The 21,116-nt window shown below is 40.1% G+C and overlaps 2 protein-coding genes across 2 annotated transcripts in view; both read left to right on the forward strand.

Annotated features, from left to right (window-relative positions):
• b4galnt4b (beta-1,4-N-acetyl-galactosaminyl transferase 4b) overlaps positions 1-3,969 on the forward strand; it is a 157,874-nt gene extending 153,905 nt beyond the window's left edge. The window contains exons 18-21 of the mRNA XM_036584322.1: positions 959-1,031; positions 1,138-1,291; positions 2,045-2,171; positions 3,069-3,969. Of these exons, the coding sequence (XP_036440215.1) occupies positions 959-1,031; positions 1,138-1,291; positions 2,045-2,171; positions 3,069-3,183 (469 nt within the window). The 3' untranslated portion in view covers positions 3,184-3,969. The remainder of the gene's footprint in view (positions 1-958; positions 1,032-1,137; positions 1,292-2,044; positions 2,172-3,068) is intronic.
• Positions 3,970-4,867: 898 nt separating this feature from the next.
• The window catches only part of abtb2a (ankyrin repeat and BTB (POZ) domain containing 2a), a 53,534-nt gene continuing 37,285 nt past the window's right edge, over positions 4,868-21,116 (forward strand). The window contains 1 exon segment of the mRNA XM_036584320.1: positions 4,868-5,873. Coding sequence (XP_036440213.1) covers positions 5,027-5,873 — 847 coding nt within the window. The 5' untranslated portion in view covers positions 4,868-5,026.

A 21,116-nucleotide genomic window follows, 5' to 3' on the forward strand; every position in this document is an offset into this window, starting at 1 on the left:
CAGACAAAAGCATGTGGGTCATTCTGCCATTGCAATGGCAGATGATGTCCCACAACTTTGAAAGTCGTAAGAATGAGCTCATAAACCCCAGAAGGTTGATGTTTGTGTATGTTTTGTTTATAACTAAATTTACTGATTAAAAACTTTGAATTCTTCTTCTTGAATTTTTATTTTTATGATTTTTAGTCATGTTATGCATTAAGAACGGTTTGCCACAGCAGTGACTTCACAGATGCTTAAGTACTATTTTTAAGTAAAACAACAATTTTGATGCTTGTTTTTCAGTTTTTATCGTAAAAGTGCATTAAATTATTGTCTGGCTTATGTTAAAATTATTCTGAATATATAAATATAATTTTATTTTTATAATAAATCTTTTTCCAAAATTATTTGCAGAAATTTCATTTTTTGTATGGATATCTCAAATGAAGTCTCTTTTTATATTTCTGATCAATTTGGCTAAAATACTGACAGCTTCATTTATCACAAGAAGATTGTATCTGTGGTGTTACTCATTTGTCAGTGGTGTTACTCATTTGTCAGTGGTGTTTCTCAGGTGTCAGTAGTGTTACTGATGATGAATCAGTAACACTACTGACATGAATCATTTCATTTTAAAATTGAAAAATAAAAATAACAACATAAATAAAATATTTGTCATTTGTGACTTTGAAACCAAAATACCAGTAGACTGTACTTTAGAAACGCTCAGATTTTACTCATTTTGTTCATTAATATACACTTGTTTGACATACATTATTTTGCACTTGAATTACTTATAAAGCCATGAAATTTACTCTCTCTCTATTTACTCTTTCTATATATATAAACAGCAAATCTGATTCATTTTCTCCACAGTGCAACTATTCATATCAAACCATTCTAAATGACTTTATTTACTTCTTAAAGACTGATTTATGTAGACATTTTGAAACATTGCTGGTCTGTATGTGTGCAGGTATGAGTATCTGAGACGAGAGGGAAACTTTGAGAGATCTTCTGGACTGCAGATGGGGGTGGACACCATAGAGGCATGAGAAAAAAGAAATGACTTTATTTCTTTATTTCTGAAGTGGTCACGTTCATAAAATCTGAGCTATAGTAATTAATAGGATTTGTTTCCTGGTTGATCCTCAGGACAGTCACAGTATCGTGTTCCTGTGTGACCTGCACATTCACTTCCCTATGAGCATCCTGGAGAGCATCAGGAAGCACTGTGTGGAGGGCAGGCTGGCCTTCGCCCCCATCGTCATGAGACTGGACTGCGGGAGCTCACCTCTACAGCCAAACGGTATATATGAACTCTCTTAGGAGAAGAAGGAGGAGGAGGAGTCTTAACTTTGGGTCATGAGAATGGTCCTATATAATACCTAAGCAAACACAGGGAAAATAACTTAGATGACTGTGCAAGTACTGCCTAATGGCTCCACCTACAGGCCATGGAAGATAACGTCAAGTAATAATAATATAATAATATCTATATAGCAAGATGTTAGTTATAAAATGTCAAAGTGTTTTACACGAAGCAAAAATTAGAAACATTGTGGTTAACAGCACAGCTGTATACTACAGAAGAAAAAAGAGACCCAGTCCATTTGGCACATTCTAGCCTAAATGAAGGCATTTTTAATCTGGATTTAAAAAAATATCAAGCTTGCATTTTTAATATTTTCTGGTGCACTGTTCTAAAGTCTGAGCTCATTTCTGCTAAGTTCATAGGGCTCTCTAATGGAGTCAGTATTATGTAGTTGACATTATTCCCATACAAGAACTTCTCTCAGCTGGTTTTCTCTATATGAAAAATGAACATTGTTTCCAAAAATCGCTGGTGTCGTTTCCTGCGGTGAACAAAAATGCTCCAAACCCATTACGTTTTGGTGTACGAACATTTTTGTCCATGTATCACTAAACCATCTTCTGAATGATAAAGTTTAAGAACCTTGCTGTAAATGACTGGTGCACATTACACTAACACCCACACATACACCAGTTTAGGTGAAGGAGGGTTAATGAGCTCTGTTGTCTTCCATGTCTCTCATTACAGGATACTGGGAGGTCAATGGCTTTGGCTTGTTTGGCATTTATAAATCAGACTTTGACAAGATTGGTGGGATGAACACAGAGGAATTTAAGGACCGCTGGGGAGGAGAGGACTGGGAGTTCCTGGACAGGTAATAAATATAATAAATACATTTTTTTCAGTAACCATTTGAAGATTAAACAAACGTTTGTCATTAGTGTTGGGTTAGTTACTCCAAAAGTATTTCATAACGAATTACGACTTGTTAGTCAGCTGTTGCATGTTGAACACACACGCAAAGTACATACAAGAACAAACAAAGAAATAAAAAGAAAATGTATGATTCAAATGCATTGCACATAATATTGCACTGTTAGAGACATGAGTACCTATAAATGATGATTTTATACACTTTCATAAATAAAGGTAGTAAACTGTCACTGGGGCAGTGCCCCTCTTGTGACTGGGGTGGTACCCCCAAGGGTACATCTCAGTACTTTTAGTCAGGTATCATAACTGTACCATAATCCACTGAAATTATATTTTCTAAGTTGTATTGACTCCACACCCTGTCTCGTCTCCAGGCTTTTTACTTTATTGATCTGTTTTAAAACATTGTTATGAAAAGATACAAATATGTGCTTTTCACCTGGAAAAACGTATTTAAGATACACAATAGACAAACGCATCAAAATGCTTATACTTAAAAAAAAAAGTTTTTAGTAGGAACATATATGCATTTATGCTTTTGACACTAATCTCATGGAATTACACAGCTGCATTAGCCTTGTAGCTTCAGCGCAAAACTGAAGAAGCAAACTTGTATTGGCTTATTGGCAATGTTTGGGATGAGGGAAAAATGTTATGTTAAAAATGTTAAAAATTATTCCCTTAAATGTGGATGTAGCATTTATAACTAGTTTGTAATGCAGAGTACACTACAGCTAACACCATGGCTCAGTGGAAAAGATATAAACATAACCCTTTGTCCCTCTTCCTCACTTTCTGTCCCTCTTTCTCTGTTATCTTCCCTCCTTTTTGCTCTCAGGGTGCTGCAGAATGGTTTGGAGGTAGAGAGACTGAGACTACGGAACTTCTACCATTATTACCACTCCAAACGGGGCATGTGGAACAGTCCAATAAAGAAGCCGACACAAGGCTAGCCACCGGGGACACTGCTGCCGCTGCTGAGCTGAGGCAGAACGTGCCCATTAAAGCCCCTGGAGCTTTCCAGAAGCTGCCCCAAGAGTTACAAAGCACAGCTTGTGGGTCTTGCACACTGAGTCTGCTAACACAGATGAACTGATGTGTCAAGGCTGGATCTCTATCTGTTGGCTAAACTGTGACATAATGTACTTTTTTGGTCCCCTGGAACAACTGGGGGACACAGAAAGTGCCAAACATAGCAGCGTAAAGCAGAACTTACTCAAGTTCTCTGGAGTTTATGAATATTATCTTTTACTATTATTATTTTTTTGCAATAGAGAGCACTCAGGTATGGTGTTGTTTCGGTACGTTGGTTGATCTGTAGTTAATATGGAGACATTTGAATTGGTGCTTTCTAACATTGACAATGACATTGAAGAAGGTTGTCCAATATACTATGGTGTTCTTGTTCTCTCTCTCTCTCTCTCTCTCTCTCTCTCTCTCTCTCTCTCTCTCGCTTTCTCTCTCTCCCTCTCAAAACTAGTGAATGATTTTATATAGGAGATGTTGTTTCTACTTCAGATAGAAAGGTGACAAATTGCTGACCTGCACCCCTAAATCAGATTACAATTAATGTTTCCCCATTAGGAGGCTAAAAAAAAAAAGAAGAAAAAAAGAAAGTGGTCACTTGTGCCATATTTAAAGGATAATTTCTGTGAAATTGTTTGTAGAGAATTTAAAGAATGTAAATCGATCTCCTTTTCTTTTATTTTCTTATTTTCAAGAATAAACGGAGGAATAACTCACTTTGTTGTGACCATTACCTCAGGTCCATACTGCATATATCCACAAGAGGGCACTCGCGTACACGGAAAGGGGAATTCCACCAATTGTTCAAAATTTCCTCATAATTAAATTCTTAACAAAGTCATTCAGGGTGATTTGATGTGAAATTCTCTATTCTAGAGAAACTAGCAGTCAGAATTGTTCACCACAGTGGTGATAGGAACCAGACGTCTGAGGGGTTTGAAGAATGATACTTAACATGACATTTTTAGAAACATGCCGCCTGATGCCTGAGACAATATGAAGGGCGCAGTAAGACAAAATAGGTCCCGAAGAAATGAATTATTTTCAGGTTTATCACTATTTTACCATCATCAGCATCACATGAAATAACGCAGAAGACACGTGTATGTTCACTGGTCACTTTGGATAGAGGAAATGGCTAATTTGCGTTTTGCGTTGTAAACATCATGACCCCCGGTTTCTATCACCGCCTCTCTCAGTGTCTCTACAATCACAACCACATCAAAACACCTAAATAAATAAATAAATAAATAAATAAAGCTCAACCACTAAATTATACACAAATTTTGAAAAATCGATGGAATTCCCCTTTAACTGGTAGCTCCTATTTTAATACAGTTAAACTGAAAGTTGATATTGTCTTCTAGTCGCCTTCTCTTACTCTGATTGGCTGAGAAGAGTGACTGGTAGCCAATAATCTTATTAACTCTTCCTTCGCCCTGGTTGGCTGAAAAAAGCTCCGTTCTGATTGGCTCTGTCATTGGAGTGGCATGCCAAAACTTTCCAGCTGGTCCTTCGCCCTGATTGGCTGAGAGAAGTCCGTCAGCTGACTCACAGGCAACAAACTTCTCAGCTGTTTCTCCTCGTTCCGCTTCCACACGCGCTCCACTCGGCCGCGCGCTCAGATACTGTTTGCCTTAAAACAACAACCAAACAGATGGACGCGCGTTAACTGTGAAAACAGCAGCTTTTTGGAGTGCAGCCGGACTTTCAGCCTTCCTCTACCTGCAAGCGAGCCTGGATCGTCCTGTACCCGTCAGACTCGCCGAGATGGCAGCTTTAAGCAGCCTTAACGTGAAGACTCTGGAAGATCTGACTCTGGACTCAGGCTATGGAGCAGGAGACTCGTCCGGGTCCCTGAGCCTGTCCTCGTCAAAGTCCAACTCCCAGCTCGTCTCGGCTCCTCATCGGGGCAACTGGTGGCAGTGCTCGGGCTCCATGGACAGCAGGCACGGCAGTTGGGACACGGTGAACACGGTTCTGCCGGAGGACCCGGAGGACATTTTCTCCAAATGCCCGCGCCTGCCGGATCTGGAGGAGTTTCCGTGGACGGAAGATGACATCGATGCCGTCCTGCGCAAGGCTGCACCGGGCGCGTCGTTCACGGCCGACTTCGTCCGCCGCTTCTCCGCGCTCTCCCGCAGGGCCCTGCTGCGCGTGGCCAGGGAGGCGCAGCGCCTGAGCGTGCTGCACTGCAGGTGCACGCGCTTCGAAGTGCAGAGCGCCGTGCGCCTGGTGACCAGCTGGCGGCTCGCCGAGAGCTGCCTCGCGGCCACGGTGAAGGCCATCTCCCTGTACAGCATGAGCTCCGGCGAGTCTTTGCGCAGGGGGAAGTCCGCGCGCTGCGGCCTTGCGCTCTCCGTGGGCCGCTTCTTCCGATGGATGGTGGACACGCGCGTCTCCGTGCGCGTGCACGAGCACGCAGCCATCTGCCTGGCCGCGGCCGTGGAGAGGCTGATGGAGGAGGTGGCTGGGAGGGCGCTGGAGGTGCGCGGCGGAGGTGCCCCCTGCTGCGTGGTGCACGTGGACGCCCTGGAGGCAGCGGTCAGTAACGACGCAGAGCTGTACGGCCTCCTGCAGAGCTACGAACACCTCATCTGCGGGAAGAATGCCAACGGTGAGGAAAAAGACATGAAACAAGGCTAGAGTTTATCACGAGGTTCAGGATGTTAGGCCTGGTTTAGTGTTGACTGTGAGGGTCTTTGGTGCTGAGGGGTGCTGAATGTGAAGGAGTGGGGTGTTGACTGTGATGGAGCTTGGTGATGAGTGAGAAGGAGTGTGGTGTTGAATGGTGTTGAGGGTAAAGTAGTATGGTGCTGAGCTTGAAGGAGTTTGGTTTGGTGTTAATTGGTGAGGAGTTTGGTATTAAGTGTGAAGGAGTTTGGTGTTGAGTATGGGGTTCTTTGAAGATGGATGTAAAGAAGTTTTGTGTTGAGTGTGAAGCAGTAAAGTGTTGAGTCAGAAGGAATTTGGTTTATATTAAGTGGTCAAGAGTTTGGTGTTGAGTATACTGTAAAAATGGCTCATCAACCTGAAAAATTACCTAATGTGGGAGCAACTAAATTAACTAGTTTTATTTAATGAAAAATGTAAAACAGTGTATGAAGGTCTTTGGTGTTAAAGGGGAGTAAGTGTAAAGTCTAGTGGTTTAGTGTTAATTGTAACTGATATTGTAACTTGTTCTGATAAGCTTTCTTTGGTGCTGAATGGTGTTGAATGAGGAGTATGGTGCCAAATGGTGTTGAGTGGTGAGGAGTATGGTGCTGAATGGTGGTGAGGAGTATGGTGCTGAATGGTGGTGCGGAGTATGGTGCTGAATGGTGGTGAGGAGTATGGTGCTGAATGGTGGTGCGGAGTATGGTGCTGAATGGTGGTGAGGAGTATGGTGCTGAATGGTGGTGAGTGGTGAGGAATATGGTGCTGAATGGTGGTGAGTGGTGAGGAGTATGGTGCTGAATGGTAGTTGGGAGTATGGTGCTGAATGGTGTTGAGTGGTGAGGAGTATGGTGCTGAATGGTGGTGAGGAGTATGGTGCTGAATGGTGGTGAGGAGTGTGGTGCTGAATGGTGGTGAGGAGTGTGGTGCTGAATGGTGGTGAGGAGTATGGTGCTGAATGGTGTTGAGTGGTGAGGAGTATGGTGCTGAATGGTGGTGAGTGGTGAGGAGTATGGTGCTGAATGGTAGTTGGGAGTATGGTGCTGAATGGTGTTGAGTGGTGAGGAGTATGGTGCTGAATGGTGGTGAGGAGTATGGTGCTGAATGGTGGTGAGGAGTGTGGTGCTGAATGGTGGTGAGGAGTATGGTGCTGAATGGTGTTGAGTGGTGATGAGTATGGTGCTGAATGGTGGTGAGGAGTATGGTGCTGAATGGTGGTGAGGAGTATGGTGCTGAATGGTGGTGAGGAGTATGGTGCTGAATGGTGTTGAGTGGTGACGAGTATGGTGCTGAATGGTGTTGAGTGGTGACGGGTATGGGGCTGAATGGTGGTGCGGAGTATGGTGCTGAATGGTGGTGAGTGGTGAGGAGTATGGTGCTGAATGGTGGTGAGGAGTATGGTGCTGAATGGTGGTGAGGAGTATGGTGCTGAATGGTGTTGAGTGGTGACGAGTATGGTGCTGAATGGTGTTGAGTGGTGACGAGTATGGTGCTGAATGGTGTTGAGTGGTGCGGAGTATGGGGCTGAATGGTGGTGCTGAATGGTGGTGAGGAGTATGGTGCTGAATGGTGGTGAGGAGTATGGTGCTGAATGGTGTTGAGTGGTGAGGAGTATGGTGCAGAATGGTGGTGAGAGGTGAGGAGTATGGTGCTGAATGGTGGTTAGGAGTATGGTGCTGAATGGTGGTGAGTGGTGAGGAGTATGGTGCTGAATGGTGGTTAGGAGTATGGTGCTGAATGGTGTTGAGTGGTGGGGATTATGGTGCAAAAAATGGTGTTGAATGATGAATAGGTGCAGAATGGTGTTGAAAGGTGAGGAGTATAGTACTGAATGGTGTTGAATGAGGAGCATAGTACTGAATGGTGTTGAATGAGGAGTATAGTGTTGAATGAGGAGTAAGGTGCTGAATGGTGTTGAATGAGGAGTATGGTGCTGAATGGTGTTGAATGAGCAGTATGGTGCTGAATGGTGTCGAAAGGTGAGGAGTAAAGTACTGAATGGTGGTGACGGTATGGTGCTGAATGGTGTTGAATGAGCAGTATGGTGCTGAATGGTGTCGAAAGGTGAGGAGTAAAGTACTGAATGGTGGTGACGAGTATGGTGCTGAATGGTGTTGGATGAGGAGTATGGTGCAGAATGGTGTCAAGGTGAGGAGTAAAGTACTGAATGGTGGTGACGAGTATGGTGCTGAATGGTGTTAGATGAGGAGTATGGTGTTGGATGAGGAGTATAGTGCTGAATGGTGTCGAAGGGTGAGGAGTAAAATGCTGAATGGTGGTGACGAGTATGGTGCTGAATGGTGTTAGATGAGGAGTATGGTGTTGGATGAGGAGTATAGTGCTGAATGGTGTCGAAGGGTGAGGAGTAAAATGCTGAATGGTGGTGACGAGTATGTGTTGAATGGTGCTGAATGGCGTTGAGTATGATGGAGTTTGCTGTGGTGTTGAGTGCAAAGAGGAAATTTGGCGTTGACTGTGGCATTTGCTGCCTTTGTTTTGGTTTGTGAACCTGTTGTTGGTTGTCTTAGGCCGGTCTGTGGTGTCGGTGAAAATAATAATGATCTCTTTTAGGTTTATATTTCCTCGAGTAAGAGCATGCTCAGACCCAGATAATTACATGTAAACACTTCTCAAAGCTGCAGAACTCACCACAAACCTGTTATTATGTAGACTGAAGACTGAAGGCAGTTGAAAGCTCGTTGGCTTACTCCTTTTGATGTCTTAAACAATAGACTAGCTTTGTGAATACCATATGCTGACAGGTCTTTGGCAAGAGCTTAAATGTCTTATAAAGTCATACTATAGGGTTTGAGTTTGTGCCTAAATGCTGTATATTTAGACACATTTAACAAAGTGAAAATAAGGTTTTAAAAGCAAAGATATACATACCGTTGATAAAAAGGTACGTTTTCTCAAGTCTCAGTAATGTATAGAAGTGCTCTTGTTAGTTGTTGCAGCTGAGATGCTGATTTTGGCTACAGTGATGTTACATCACCTTTACAGCACTGTTATTGTGTCCCTATGACTCTGTCCATTACACTGTACTTCTAGACCTACACTGTGAGTACATTAATGAATTCACTTTTTTCTTGATCCTTTCCCTCCTCATTATTTCCTACATCATAAGCTCACAGATGAGGTAACTATTGAAAAAGACTATTCCATATTGCAGTTGAAGTTTGCGTGTGTCGTGTTCAGTAGCACACAAAAGCCTATTGTTCTTCCCTGAGCCATCCATGCCAAGCTGTGCGTGGATGGCGAAGTAAGCAGATACCAGCAGCGAGCTGAAAGAGGCCGGAGTGCAGAAGAATGGAAAGTCATCACGCTCTCTCCTCTCTGATCTGGTTTGAATCAGGCATTGGAGCAGGCCTGTGACAGGCTGGCCCATACAAAGCTGCTCGGCCTGGCACCGCATAAAAAGAACGACTGGAAGCATAATGGGAAATGAAAGTCTATTTTCATGAACAACCCTCTGGAGAGGGGAAATAGAAGGATTTGTTGGGGCATCCTGTTGAAATGGTGCATGGGCTAAACAGGGTGCTGTAAAACAGCTGGAGCAGTTCAGCCCAGTACACAGTGCCTGCAATAGAGCATATTGCTTCCTGTTTGGGGTTATTGGATCGAATGAGAGAAGCATCAAGTGCTCCTGTGTAGTTGTTAGTGGGCGCATTTAGTGTACTTTAGAAGTCCCCTGAGGAGATGTGGCCCTGAGAAATGTCTGTTTAATCCGATCTGCGCCAACATTCGCTCTCGGTGTGATTGAATGTGACAGGTCAGTCATGCCAAAACTGTTCCCAGATGTTCACTGCTTCATTCGCTGTTTTTTTTCTCAGGTGAAGCTCAATAGTAGACCTTTCAGAAAGTACAGTATCAGGTGCCAAATAGAATGGTTATGAAATAAAGGCCATGTGTAAACACTTTACTGTAAAAAGTTTGAGGACGTATTGCCTGCTTACTGAAATTTCCCAAGCAGTGTAATATGGCATAACTGCATAAGAAAAAAAGAACCGCAAAGCTTTTGCTTATACAGAACAGCTACTTTTTAATACTCATATTTAGCAGCAGCTTCATGTGCATCGAAATGTCTTCTTTGGTATGAAAAGCATGTTTTTGCCTAAATTATAATTTGAGTTTTCTTATCTAGACTTTTGTTAAAAGCACATATTCAAATTAGACATAGGCTGCATTCACACTACCAGGCCAAAGTGGCACAAATCTTTTTTTGCCTTAATATGACACAAATCTGATGTTTTCAGAGCTGTGTGGACAAGCAAATCTGATCGTTTCAAGTCTGACCTGAGCCACTTTCATATGTGGTCTTAAATTGGATCCATATCTGTTTCATGACCTTACTGAGAATACTCAATCGGAATTCATGTGTTATTTTTCCTCAGTGCATGCGAAATCATTCAGCGTTACCATGGCAGCAGCCCCAAACATGAAGTTAGTACCAGAAAAACGGCAAAAGCAACACATCTGGCCCTTTTTCACCTTCGTTTTGCTCTAATAATGAACAGCTGAGAGCTAATCAGAGCTAATTATGTCCGCAGTAGAGGCTTGTTCTGCTGGTTAGTTTGTTTGCTGTTCTTGACGTACATGATTCATTCACATAACATTACTGATTAGTATGAGCGCGTGTGGGTCGTTTCAGGATGGAGGTTTGTTCACGGTAATGACAGATGTGATTCACTTACCTAAATGAATGAACCATCAAGAGAGATCGGATCTGAGCAAAAAATCGGATTTGAGAAATGAGAAATTGTGATATGAACGTAGCCATAGACTCTTTCTGCAGACCCCCTAGTGGCCATTCTGCTGGCAGATTGTAAATTAACTTGGATATTTTTAAATAATATAATAAAATTCAATCATTTTTCCCTGTAATTAGGCCTGTGCTGGCAACTGAGTCCGCATTTTTAGGTAAACGTGGAAAAGAACTACGGTAAATGGTTAAACTGGGCTGGGGTGTATACCATTTCATCCTGTAAAGAAGCAGACATGAGAAAAAACACAGTCATACCATGTAAGTTGAATCTGAGTCTTTGTCAAGGAAAAGAACCATAACAAAGTGCAGTTTAGTAAAAGTTGTGGTTGTAGTACATCATTAGCTTTAATTTGACCCCAAAATTGTAATCAATCTAGTTAGAAAGAGCTGAATTTCCAGTGTCACTCAGACTTTACTGTCTGAGAGTTTGTGGCCTCTTATTTTTCGAAGAAGTCAGTTGCTGTTTGAAACGACCCGTTCCGCCTGATGAACGAGAGCTGAGAAGTTTTTTACTCTTGTTTTCCCAAGACTGAAGTCATTTTTCTGTCTGAAACCTGAAGCTGTGGTGTGAGTACGTCCTTTAATGTACACCATACCTTAGAGGAGGCTTTTTGTACAGCTATGGTATCTGACTGCAGCACAGAGCACATTTAACCAGCACAGCTCAACAGCCGCATCAATCTCATCAATGCTGGGTACAGTAAATATGGTATTAATATAGGATACACATCACCCAACATTTAAAACTTTAGTTATATTTACAGGTGAGAATACTGCTGTCTTGCTGTAGTTTGTGCAACATAAATCAATAAATGAACAGATTAATTTACCAAACCAAAGTTTTTACCATCACTAGGGGCTGTTACTACAGTAACTCGATTATCTGGGTGCAAGCTTACCTGTAACTAACTTTATTATGACATTAACTAGGACACTGTTGGCAGTTGGTGAGTGAAATGTTGTGAATCTGTTGAGCTGCTAGTGAGCAGTGAGGAGTAAAAGGGGAGGGGTGAGAACCCCCTGCTATGAAAATAATTTGCACCTCACAAGGACGGTGGTGTTGAGCACAACTGTCGATTTCTTGATCATGTACTAAATCATGTTACAACTGTGACTCAGTAAAAACATTTATTGAAAAATGTTGACTTGCTTGCTCACTTTTCAAAATTAAATCAAGTTGAAATGAAAACATTTATACCAAAATATGTTCCCTCGGTGATATTGAATAAAAAAATTGCGATTTTAAATTGCATTTTATGGCTCCCAGGTTAAACATAGGAATGGTTAAAGTGCTGACATCACACCAAAATGTTTGGCATTATTCCCAGAGTAGGACTTTTATTACTTGAGGTTTCAGTTTTGTAGTCTTTGCCAAGAAAATGGCAAGATTGAAACCACTTTCTGTTTAATATGTTAAGTAACTGCAAACTAATAACAAAAACAAGTATTGTGAAAAGCTAGGTGTCCCCAAACGTTTGCTGGGTAGCGTATAACTGAAAGTGGTCAGATGAGCAAAAGCTGAAGGTAATTTAAGCCCCATATGCACCTTTGATAGCTTAATTTTTCACACATTGTGTGTTCTCTCCATATTTATACTTGCTGTTGTTGTTTTGGATGATAGTGGGTGGGAGAGTGGACCAACCGCTAGTGATGCAGAACAGATTGAGACGTGGTTGGCTCACCCGCTTCCTTTCAAAAGCTGCTCTCTCTCATATGCCCAACAGGCCCACATCTGGAAATCTTTAAAGCCTAAATGACCTCCCCGGCTCCTACAACAGAGTAGCACCATTTTCTATTGTGTGAGCCATTCAGCAGGCTTGTTCATTTATTTCTTGTTATTTGTCCACATCCATATGGCCTTTTTGTAATGGCTCACTCAGTGAGGCTGTGCATGAGTGTTGTAGGGATGCGCTGATATGGGGATTCTGTGCCAAAGCCCAAAATACCTAATAGTGTTTATGTACATATCTGAAATTAACACTACATCTGTCTGAATATGAATTTCTATAGTGTTACAAACAGGGCTCGATTGGAGGGGGGATGCGAAGAAATGCAATCCCCTCGGTCAAGAAAAATTACAACAAACTGCCTTCCTTGTAAAGCGACCATCCCCCTTTCTATATCATTAACATGATGTCATCTAAGATCTCTATCACTATAAATTATTTCCTTCTATATATGAGATTTATACACTACAGTAGTTCTTCAAGTCAAATGAGTTCTGATGAGGGCAGAGCATGTGTGCCTACAGGAGAGAGGATGATGAGGAATAGCGTACTTCCGTTTTTCTTTGGTTTAGCTGTGGAGTGTTTGGTACAGTGCACCCACCCATTATCAGGGTTGCCCAATTAGCGGTTTTGCCACCAATTTTGGGGTAGTTTGAGAATGCAGTCATAGGAGAAAAATTTTAAAGTTTCTTTGACCTGGAGATTTTTGCTGGACCTGGCACCCGCGCCTGCTATAGGGAACACTATAAATACAGGTATGATAACAAGCATTAACTAAAAATGTTTGAAGTTAATAAAAATCTAAATTGGGCCTTAATGTGTTAACATCATGCCTGATTTTCTAAATGTTGGTGATTGCTGTGTAGAGTTTTGTTAGAGGGAATAAAATTGAAGATTTGATTGAAGAACTAATATGTTGAGTAGGACCAATAAATTGTCTAACATTCTATGTAGCGAGCAGCACTGAGTGCGTTTACATGCACTCGATTATCTGATCATAATCTGATGTCTGTAGTTATCTGATTATTTAAAAACAGCACACTCTGATTTCTTAGATCAGAGTAAGGTCTAGACATCCGATTAAGAAATTTGATAAAGAGAGCTGGATTTTAGCTCAGTAATCAGATTTCTCATTGCATGTAATCTCTTACTCGGATTTCTTTCGTATTTCTCAGTTTGCGCATGTGTGGAACAGACTGTGGTACCGGAAATAAGCAAGCAGCGTCGCCATAAGACGCAGAAAAACACATTTGGAGTGACTCTGAAACCAAATACATGCTTGACGAAATGAAGGATTTAAACATTCTTCATCTTTTAGATAATATATGTTTATATATCTTCAGATAAAGTGGCATGATGTTTATTAAAAAAAAAGCCGTGGCATTAAGTTTGAGTTTCATGTTACGTATAGGTCACATCTTTTGTGAGTTTATTGGCTGGTTGCAAAGCAGCAATTCTTTTTTCAGATTACTGCCTGACTCATGTAGACCTGGAGTTTTCCCATTATCTGATTACTTCAGGGCATTGGAATACTGTCAAAATCTGATTTTCTGCAGTTATCAGATTATTAAGTGTGTGTAAACACACTCAGTGAGTATGTCTTGTCATCTTGTCCTGTCTTACACTTTTCCTGAGAATGGAAGATGGATACTTTAGGTACAGCTGTGCATTTTGCCAGAAACCCCCCTGTTGTCGGTTGAAACCACCACAACCCATGAAATGTTTTAACAACTCTACCACTGGTTAGAAATGCATAAAATGAATGAAATGTAGACGTTGTAGTGCAGTAAACCAGCATCACCTACGCTTTCTGCTGTTCTGGAGTATAATAAATAATAAAAATCAGTTTGAGATATCACTCCAAACTATACATCTGTTTGATGCTGATCATTTTTCAAAGCAAGTATCTGCGTATCTACTATGATTCACATCAAGTATCCCTTAAATCTTATCAAATATAACAGTATGAGATATTAGTAAAGGTTAGAAAAACCCATATTAGCTGTGCTTTCTCTACCGAAGTGAAAACCGAAGTGCTTATCCTGGAGCAGCCTAGGTGCTGTTTCAGCAGTTCCTGCATGGGGCTTTAAGGTCAGCCTTTGGAACTAGTTAAATTTTCATTGCATCCATATGGATTTACATGGCATGGGAAAGTTTGAGAAATTACGGTAGCACTGCAGATAAGGGGAAAATCCCAGCTATATTCAACCCACCAACACTTGGCAGCATGTCAAATATGACAAGCAACTCCCTGAATTACCCAGGAGTAAAGCTTTAAAACGATGATATTACTGTAAACCACTGAAGGCTTGGATCGTCTGATTTGTTATTTATTCATTTTTATAGTTTATACTCATTTAATTGGCTTTCATCATTAATAGTAGTTCTAGTTGATATGCTGATATATTTGATCATAGCACTTGAAGTAGCTGATTGAAGTGCACTGAACAGGAGCTGTGGGAGAGTTCCTCCACATCTAATTGTAGGAGGAGCCCAATTACCATCACAACTGTGACAGAACCTCAGCGGAAATGCTAGATATGATCTCCTTGCTCCTTACAGCTCTGATAGTATCAAAGAAGTCGAATGAAAACACTGAGTGTGAGTAAGTTTGCCCTGTGGCGAGGATCCAGTCATTTTCCTCGAATCGTGGATAAAAGGAAGCCATAATCCTTGAGGATAAACATTGAGGGTCTATCAGTCTGGACCCTGCTTGGCTACAACGTCAAACAGGATATTAGAGGAGAGCTGGGAAAATGAGGGGTTACAGGTGGGACATGGTTCACATCAGCGGGTCCACTGCTCTGATTGGTTTAGTGGGAACTACAGTGGTGGGAATCTGAGTTTAGTCTGTGTTTTTAAGCCTTGCAATCATCTCTAGTAATTACCCTCATAAAGCGTTCTGCCTGGACAGCCTAGCTTCTTTGAGCTTTGCTACAAACCAGAGAAATTAGCACATTTCCAAAGCGTGAGCAGTAAGGGACCAAATGTATGTGTACAATCAGAAATTTCCTTTGAAGATCTGTTATAATTTCAGAGTAAGGCTCCTTTAAGGCTGTGGAGAGAAGCGAAGTCTAAAACTATGTGTTTAACAACTTGTGGTTAGCCAGATTAAAGCTGATTTAGCAGTTACACAGACTTGCATGTAATTTTGTTCAGTTAAACTATTGCGGTGGAATTTGAAACAATCATGGATAGGACTGTACAATATGGAAAAATATCGTATTTCAGTTATAATGCAGCATATTGCTATAGATATGGACATAAATATAAAGACATATATACACAATAGTCATAATGTATTTTTTATTAATGGTTTTTGTGTCTACAGTAGTTTTTGTCATGATACTCTACATTTTAACTTCAATATTATGCTTTGAAATATATTGAAATTCGACACCAAAGGCAGATAAAAAGAGGGTTTTTTACATTTACATTTTTTACATTTTAAACATGAAATTTAGCTTGTAAATCACTATTCTTGTTTAAAAACACAGACTGTGACATACAAAAGTCAATCAAATAAGAACGGTGGTAAATCGTTAGCTTAGCTGTCGTTAGCACTTATGGCTGTTAGCCCAAAAATGAGATAATAAACATTTATCAAGACAGTAGTTTAATGTTTCAGTGATACTGAAAACGGGAGCAATTGCCAACCTCTTAGAATTATCTGTACAGGTCAGTGTGCCGGTCCTTCAAGTGTTTGGCCAGATTTTTTGTGTTAGCACCCTTAGTTGAAACTGTTCTGAGGCACCGTTTGCATGCTAGCTTGCTCATGTCCTGTGCCTTTCCATCCTTATTTGCTTCGAAGCCAAAGTATGTCGACACAGCTCTCCTGCTGTTTTCTTTATCGACACAGGCTGGTTGCAAAGACTGTGAACTGGCTGCAGCTGCCATTTTAGCATAACAAACTGCTCCACTAGTGAGACCTCCTCACTAGCAGTGCATTACAGAAGCCTGTGAAGGAAGATAACGCAAGCAGGAAAGTGTGCTTGATATGAACAGTATCAATACTGCTGATGAAATGAGTATTGTACAGTTTCAAAATGTTCAGTATCATTAAGTATCAGTATTTAAATATTTTTGACAACACTGGTCTACAGTCACGCACAATCATGTCTAGAGTCAACCAAAGCTAAAGCTGAAGAGTAAGTGAAAAATGTGAGTGAAGAACACTTTTCCGCTAGCATACCTGCTAGAGTTAGCTGTCTAAATGAGCAAACAAGCACACATTGCCTAGAACGTGCTATAGCACCCAGTTAACAGCTAGAGCTTGTTGATTTTGTTAGCCTCGTAACTTGCCCCAGGGAATGTTTCCCGCTTACTTTTATTTACAGTAATTTACCTCAACTCAAGTGATGAAAATGCAACCATATCACATTCTGCTTGATTTGATACAGTTTGATTGTGAAGCGACTAATGACTGTGGAGAATAACTGCTGTAATCTCAAGTAATTACGATTAGACAGATTTAGTTGTGATTATAATATGCCGTGTAACAGGAGTGTCGATTCACAGAATTCAAAATCTTGAACATTCCAGGTCTTTTCGAATTCTGATGTTTCAGGCAGAGGTTTCGAGGCATATTTCTATAGGAATGTTTTGCAAACACATTCTATTTTCATATTCTCTTTGTCCTCATGTCTTATTCTTGTGTGAAAGTGCCAAAAAATGAAAGCTTTAAAACTTAAAGTTGAAGCATGTGAATATATAGGCCAAGAGTGAAATGAAACATATTTAGGTTTAATCTGAGCGGTCAGTTCACACCAAATATAGAACTATTCCAGATACATGTGATTTTTGTAATTTTTGAATGCCTTGATTGAAGCCCCCAAAGTACATCTGTGATTGGTCAGGATGCTCACACCACTCAGTAAAAGACTCACTGATTGGTTAGAGGCTTATTTGCTTATTGGCGGCTCCAGCAATACCAGTGTTGCAGAAATCACGATAATGATGAGCAAATGATAAGTTGTGCTGTAATCCTGTTGACTTTAGTCGTAGATTAATAGATTAATATAATGCCTGGATAGTGCGTTATGCATGCATATAAGGATGTTCCTCAAGCCTTTCTACTCTCTATCTGAAGCCTTGGGCAAATGCTGAGTCGGATCCAGTAGGGTCAGCAGCTGTCCTGTCTGCCGTTGACCTTCCTCACTTACCAACATGGCTGCCTGCAAACCAAGAACACCTGCTTGTGGGACGTGTGATAGAGCTCAGATATAGGCTTGGCATTTATGAAGGTAGCACTTCTTTTGTTTATATGTCAACTATAAAAGAACTTGTCACCTTTTCCTGTAAGGTGTGGCTCCAAACCTGTACGCTGACTCAGCTGTTTAGTGGACACATGACTCATGTGTCACGTCTGACTGGTGTCCTGTGTGCATCAGATGTGGAAACCTGAGTCTAATGTTAAAAGTGAATGGGTTGGGATTGCATGAGCAACAGAAATGGGACACCATATTTAGTTTTTTAGTACATAATTGACAATGGTAATAAGCATTAGGTAGTTTATTTGTAGACTGCCTACATACAGACTTCAAAACATATGCATAAATATTGAAAAACGTTTAAACAGCAATGCTTGAGTGTTTATAAACCACTTAGTTCAGTATTTGCTGGAGGACACAAGATGTTATGTGAAGTAAATGACCATGTGTTGACAGAAGTGCCTTAACTAAAGCAAGTTTTGTGAATGGTGAGATAAGCTGTTTATAAATACTCAAGTTTTGCTTTTTATTACTCACTTATCCATGTATTATGAAGCCCCTGTGTAGGTGGCCTTCAAATGAAGTGTCACTTCATATACTTTGTATACTTTCTTTGTCAAGTGTAATGGACCTATCCATTCCCCGCACAAAATTGCATTCTACTGCATTAATGATTACAAGGTTTTGCCGGAACACTAGCAAAAATCCTATTCAGCCTAATGACAAATTGAGGGACATGTGTCTGATTTTTTAGATGAAATACCTACATTTGGAGCGTGTGATCAATTTCAAATGTGATTTATTAAAGATTTGTGTGAAAGAGTAGAGCATGTATAGTTTTCTGTCATGTAACTAATCTAACATTAGCATGATGGCAAATTCTATGTTAGTTCCAATTTGGCTAGTTTCAGTTGGAGGGTAAATATTATGTAGCAATGCTGAGCAAACATTGTATTGTCCCAATTTTAATAATTGAGTAGTGTTTTGTTTGTTTTTTGTTTGGTTTTGTGTTTTTTTGTTTGTTTTTTTTTACCAAAATGTATTTGTCATTAGGGCAAAAACAAATTTTTCTAACATTATGTAAAGCAGTTGGTATGGACAAATGAATTTGTTAGTGGAGCAACATGGATAGGCCGGTTAACCTCATAGTGCCACAAAATTCAGTTCTGTTCAATTCAACTTTGTCGTTATACATATAAGGGGTATAAGGTACAAGTGTAAATGTACTTGTGGAATAACAGACAATATATATGCAAAAAGAAAATAGACAATAAGTACTGAATAAACAAGTGAGACAGAAGTGTACTAGTGCATAGACAGTGTACAACAAATGTGTAGAATGTACAAAACGTGTGACGTTCTCAGAGGTAGATCCAGTATATATACAGTAAACAATGCTATGGCTTTTGTTCAAGTGTTCAGTCCAAGTATATAAGAAGTCAGTTCACTAATGAAACTCATTCGAGACCATTCAAATGTAAATAATTGCATAAATATTACTTTGCAAACGTCAGAAACCATCCTTCATTTTTTTATTTTTTTTATTTTCCACACACAAAATGGCCAGTTAAAGTGCAAGTTAATCATTTTTCAGGAGTTATTCTGAGGTATGTTTGAGATAACTGGGATTGTAAGATGCAGAAGAAAATATTCCTGCAGATTTCTTTGAAATACTCACGGCAAGTCTCTTGAAAATAATGGAAGCTGTAATAAAGGCAGAGAATCCACACTCTAAATATTGAAAAAATCAAATCCTATTTAGTTGTAGCAGCTTCTGTGTAATTTTTTTGTGCTTTTTTCTCAAATGAGTACCTTGTACTTAGTGGTCATTAACGGCTCAATGGCTAATGTTTGCTATATTTATCTGAAGTTATACCAAAAGACTGAATAACTGTGTCACCACAGGCTGTTGTCTTCAATACCTCATTGATTATGAGTGTAAAACCCAAACCACAGGTGCAAATGCTGCAAATGCTGTAAGCCAACACCTTAGAATGTTTAGCAGAAGCAGTGAAAATGCACACACAGCTCTGTTTCTGAGCACTCGCTGGGGAATAGCACTTAAATGACTTCCCCAAGTTCTTAACAGCTAATAAAACCAGAACTATGTGTTAATCAGTCAACTGAGGGGAACAGTCCTGCTCTCCCAGACCTCCCCAGTCCACTGTAAAAGCCTCAGGAGGTTGAAGTGTAGCCAAATGTTATTTCTGCTGCACTTATGCGTGAATATCAGTCATACTGCAAATCAAATCAGTCATGAGGCAGTGGATTATGAAAGATTAGAACGGATTTGTGAATTTCTGAAGTGTATCGGATCTGTTAAGGTGTTATCAGCTCTATTGACACTGGTGTTTGGGTGTGAACTTTGCCCAGCTGGATTTTAGTGTTGCCACATGTCTGCATGTTTGGCTGTGTTGGTCCAGGAATAATCTTCCAAATAAATGACCAAACCAAAGGCTTTTGTCATTTAAGAGCTGGTAAAATGCAGTGCATACAATACTGTACAAAAATCAGAGACCCTTCATTTGTTTCATTTCCACTCGAAATTGAGGACAAGTTATTCATTTTTCAGGAGATATTATAAGATCTAACCGTTTAATGACGGAGAAATCAAGTGAAAAAACAGAAGCTTCCAAAACTGGAGTTCAGAAAATTATTAAAAGTTATAGGAAAAACGGGACTCCTGATAGCTGTGAAAGACCTGGTTGACCACCAAACTGTCTCCTTCAGATAAACAGCCTTTAAAGCTTTCCTCTTTGAGAGAGAGGTGAAAATCAAGCTGCTTCAGATCTGAAAACATCCACAGGTGTTTCTGTCCATCCTTTCACTGTGTGAAGACAACTATAACCTACTGGTGTTCTCAGAACAATGGACTGACCACCCAAGAGTCCACACACTCAGTATCACTGAATGTGTTTGGATTGTGAGAAGCAGAAAAGGCAACCAACTTCTAAGACTGAACTTTAGAAAAAAATCCCTGCAGATTTCTTTGGAAAACTGAAAGCAAGTGTCCTGAAAAGAATGAAAGCTGCAATAAAGGCAAAGTGTGGACAAACTAATTACTACACACTACTTGATCACAAAATGTATTATATTTGGTTGTTTAGGTTTTTCAGATTTTTTAAAAATGTAGTTGTATCTTATGTGTAATTATCTGTTAAATATAATTTACTTTTTTCTTTGATGCTGAAAAATGAATAACTTGTATTTAATGGTCAATATCACTGGAAATTAAAGGGAATTTTCTGGCTTTGACTTTATATTAATAATAATAATAATAATAATAATAATAAGAAGAAGAAGAAAAAGAAGAACTCTTATTTATAGCACTTTTCATGCCAGTGGCAGCTCAAGTGCTTCACAGACAGTCGATGAAGCTTAACAGTAATACAAGAAATTATAAGCATTACTTTAGATCCATATAAGAAAATGACTCAGATCAAACTAAATGATTAAAAATCACGAGACGTAGAGTTTTAATTAAGAGATGTTTTTTTAGATGC

The sequence above is a fragment of the Colossoma macropomum genome, unplaced genomic scaffold, assembly GCF_904425465.1.
Source record: "Colossoma macropomum unplaced genomic scaffold, Colossoma_macropomum, whole genome shotgun sequence".
In the NCBI taxonomy this organism is placed as follows: Eukaryota; Metazoa; Chordata; class Actinopteri; order Characiformes; family Serrasalmidae; genus Colossoma; species Colossoma macropomum.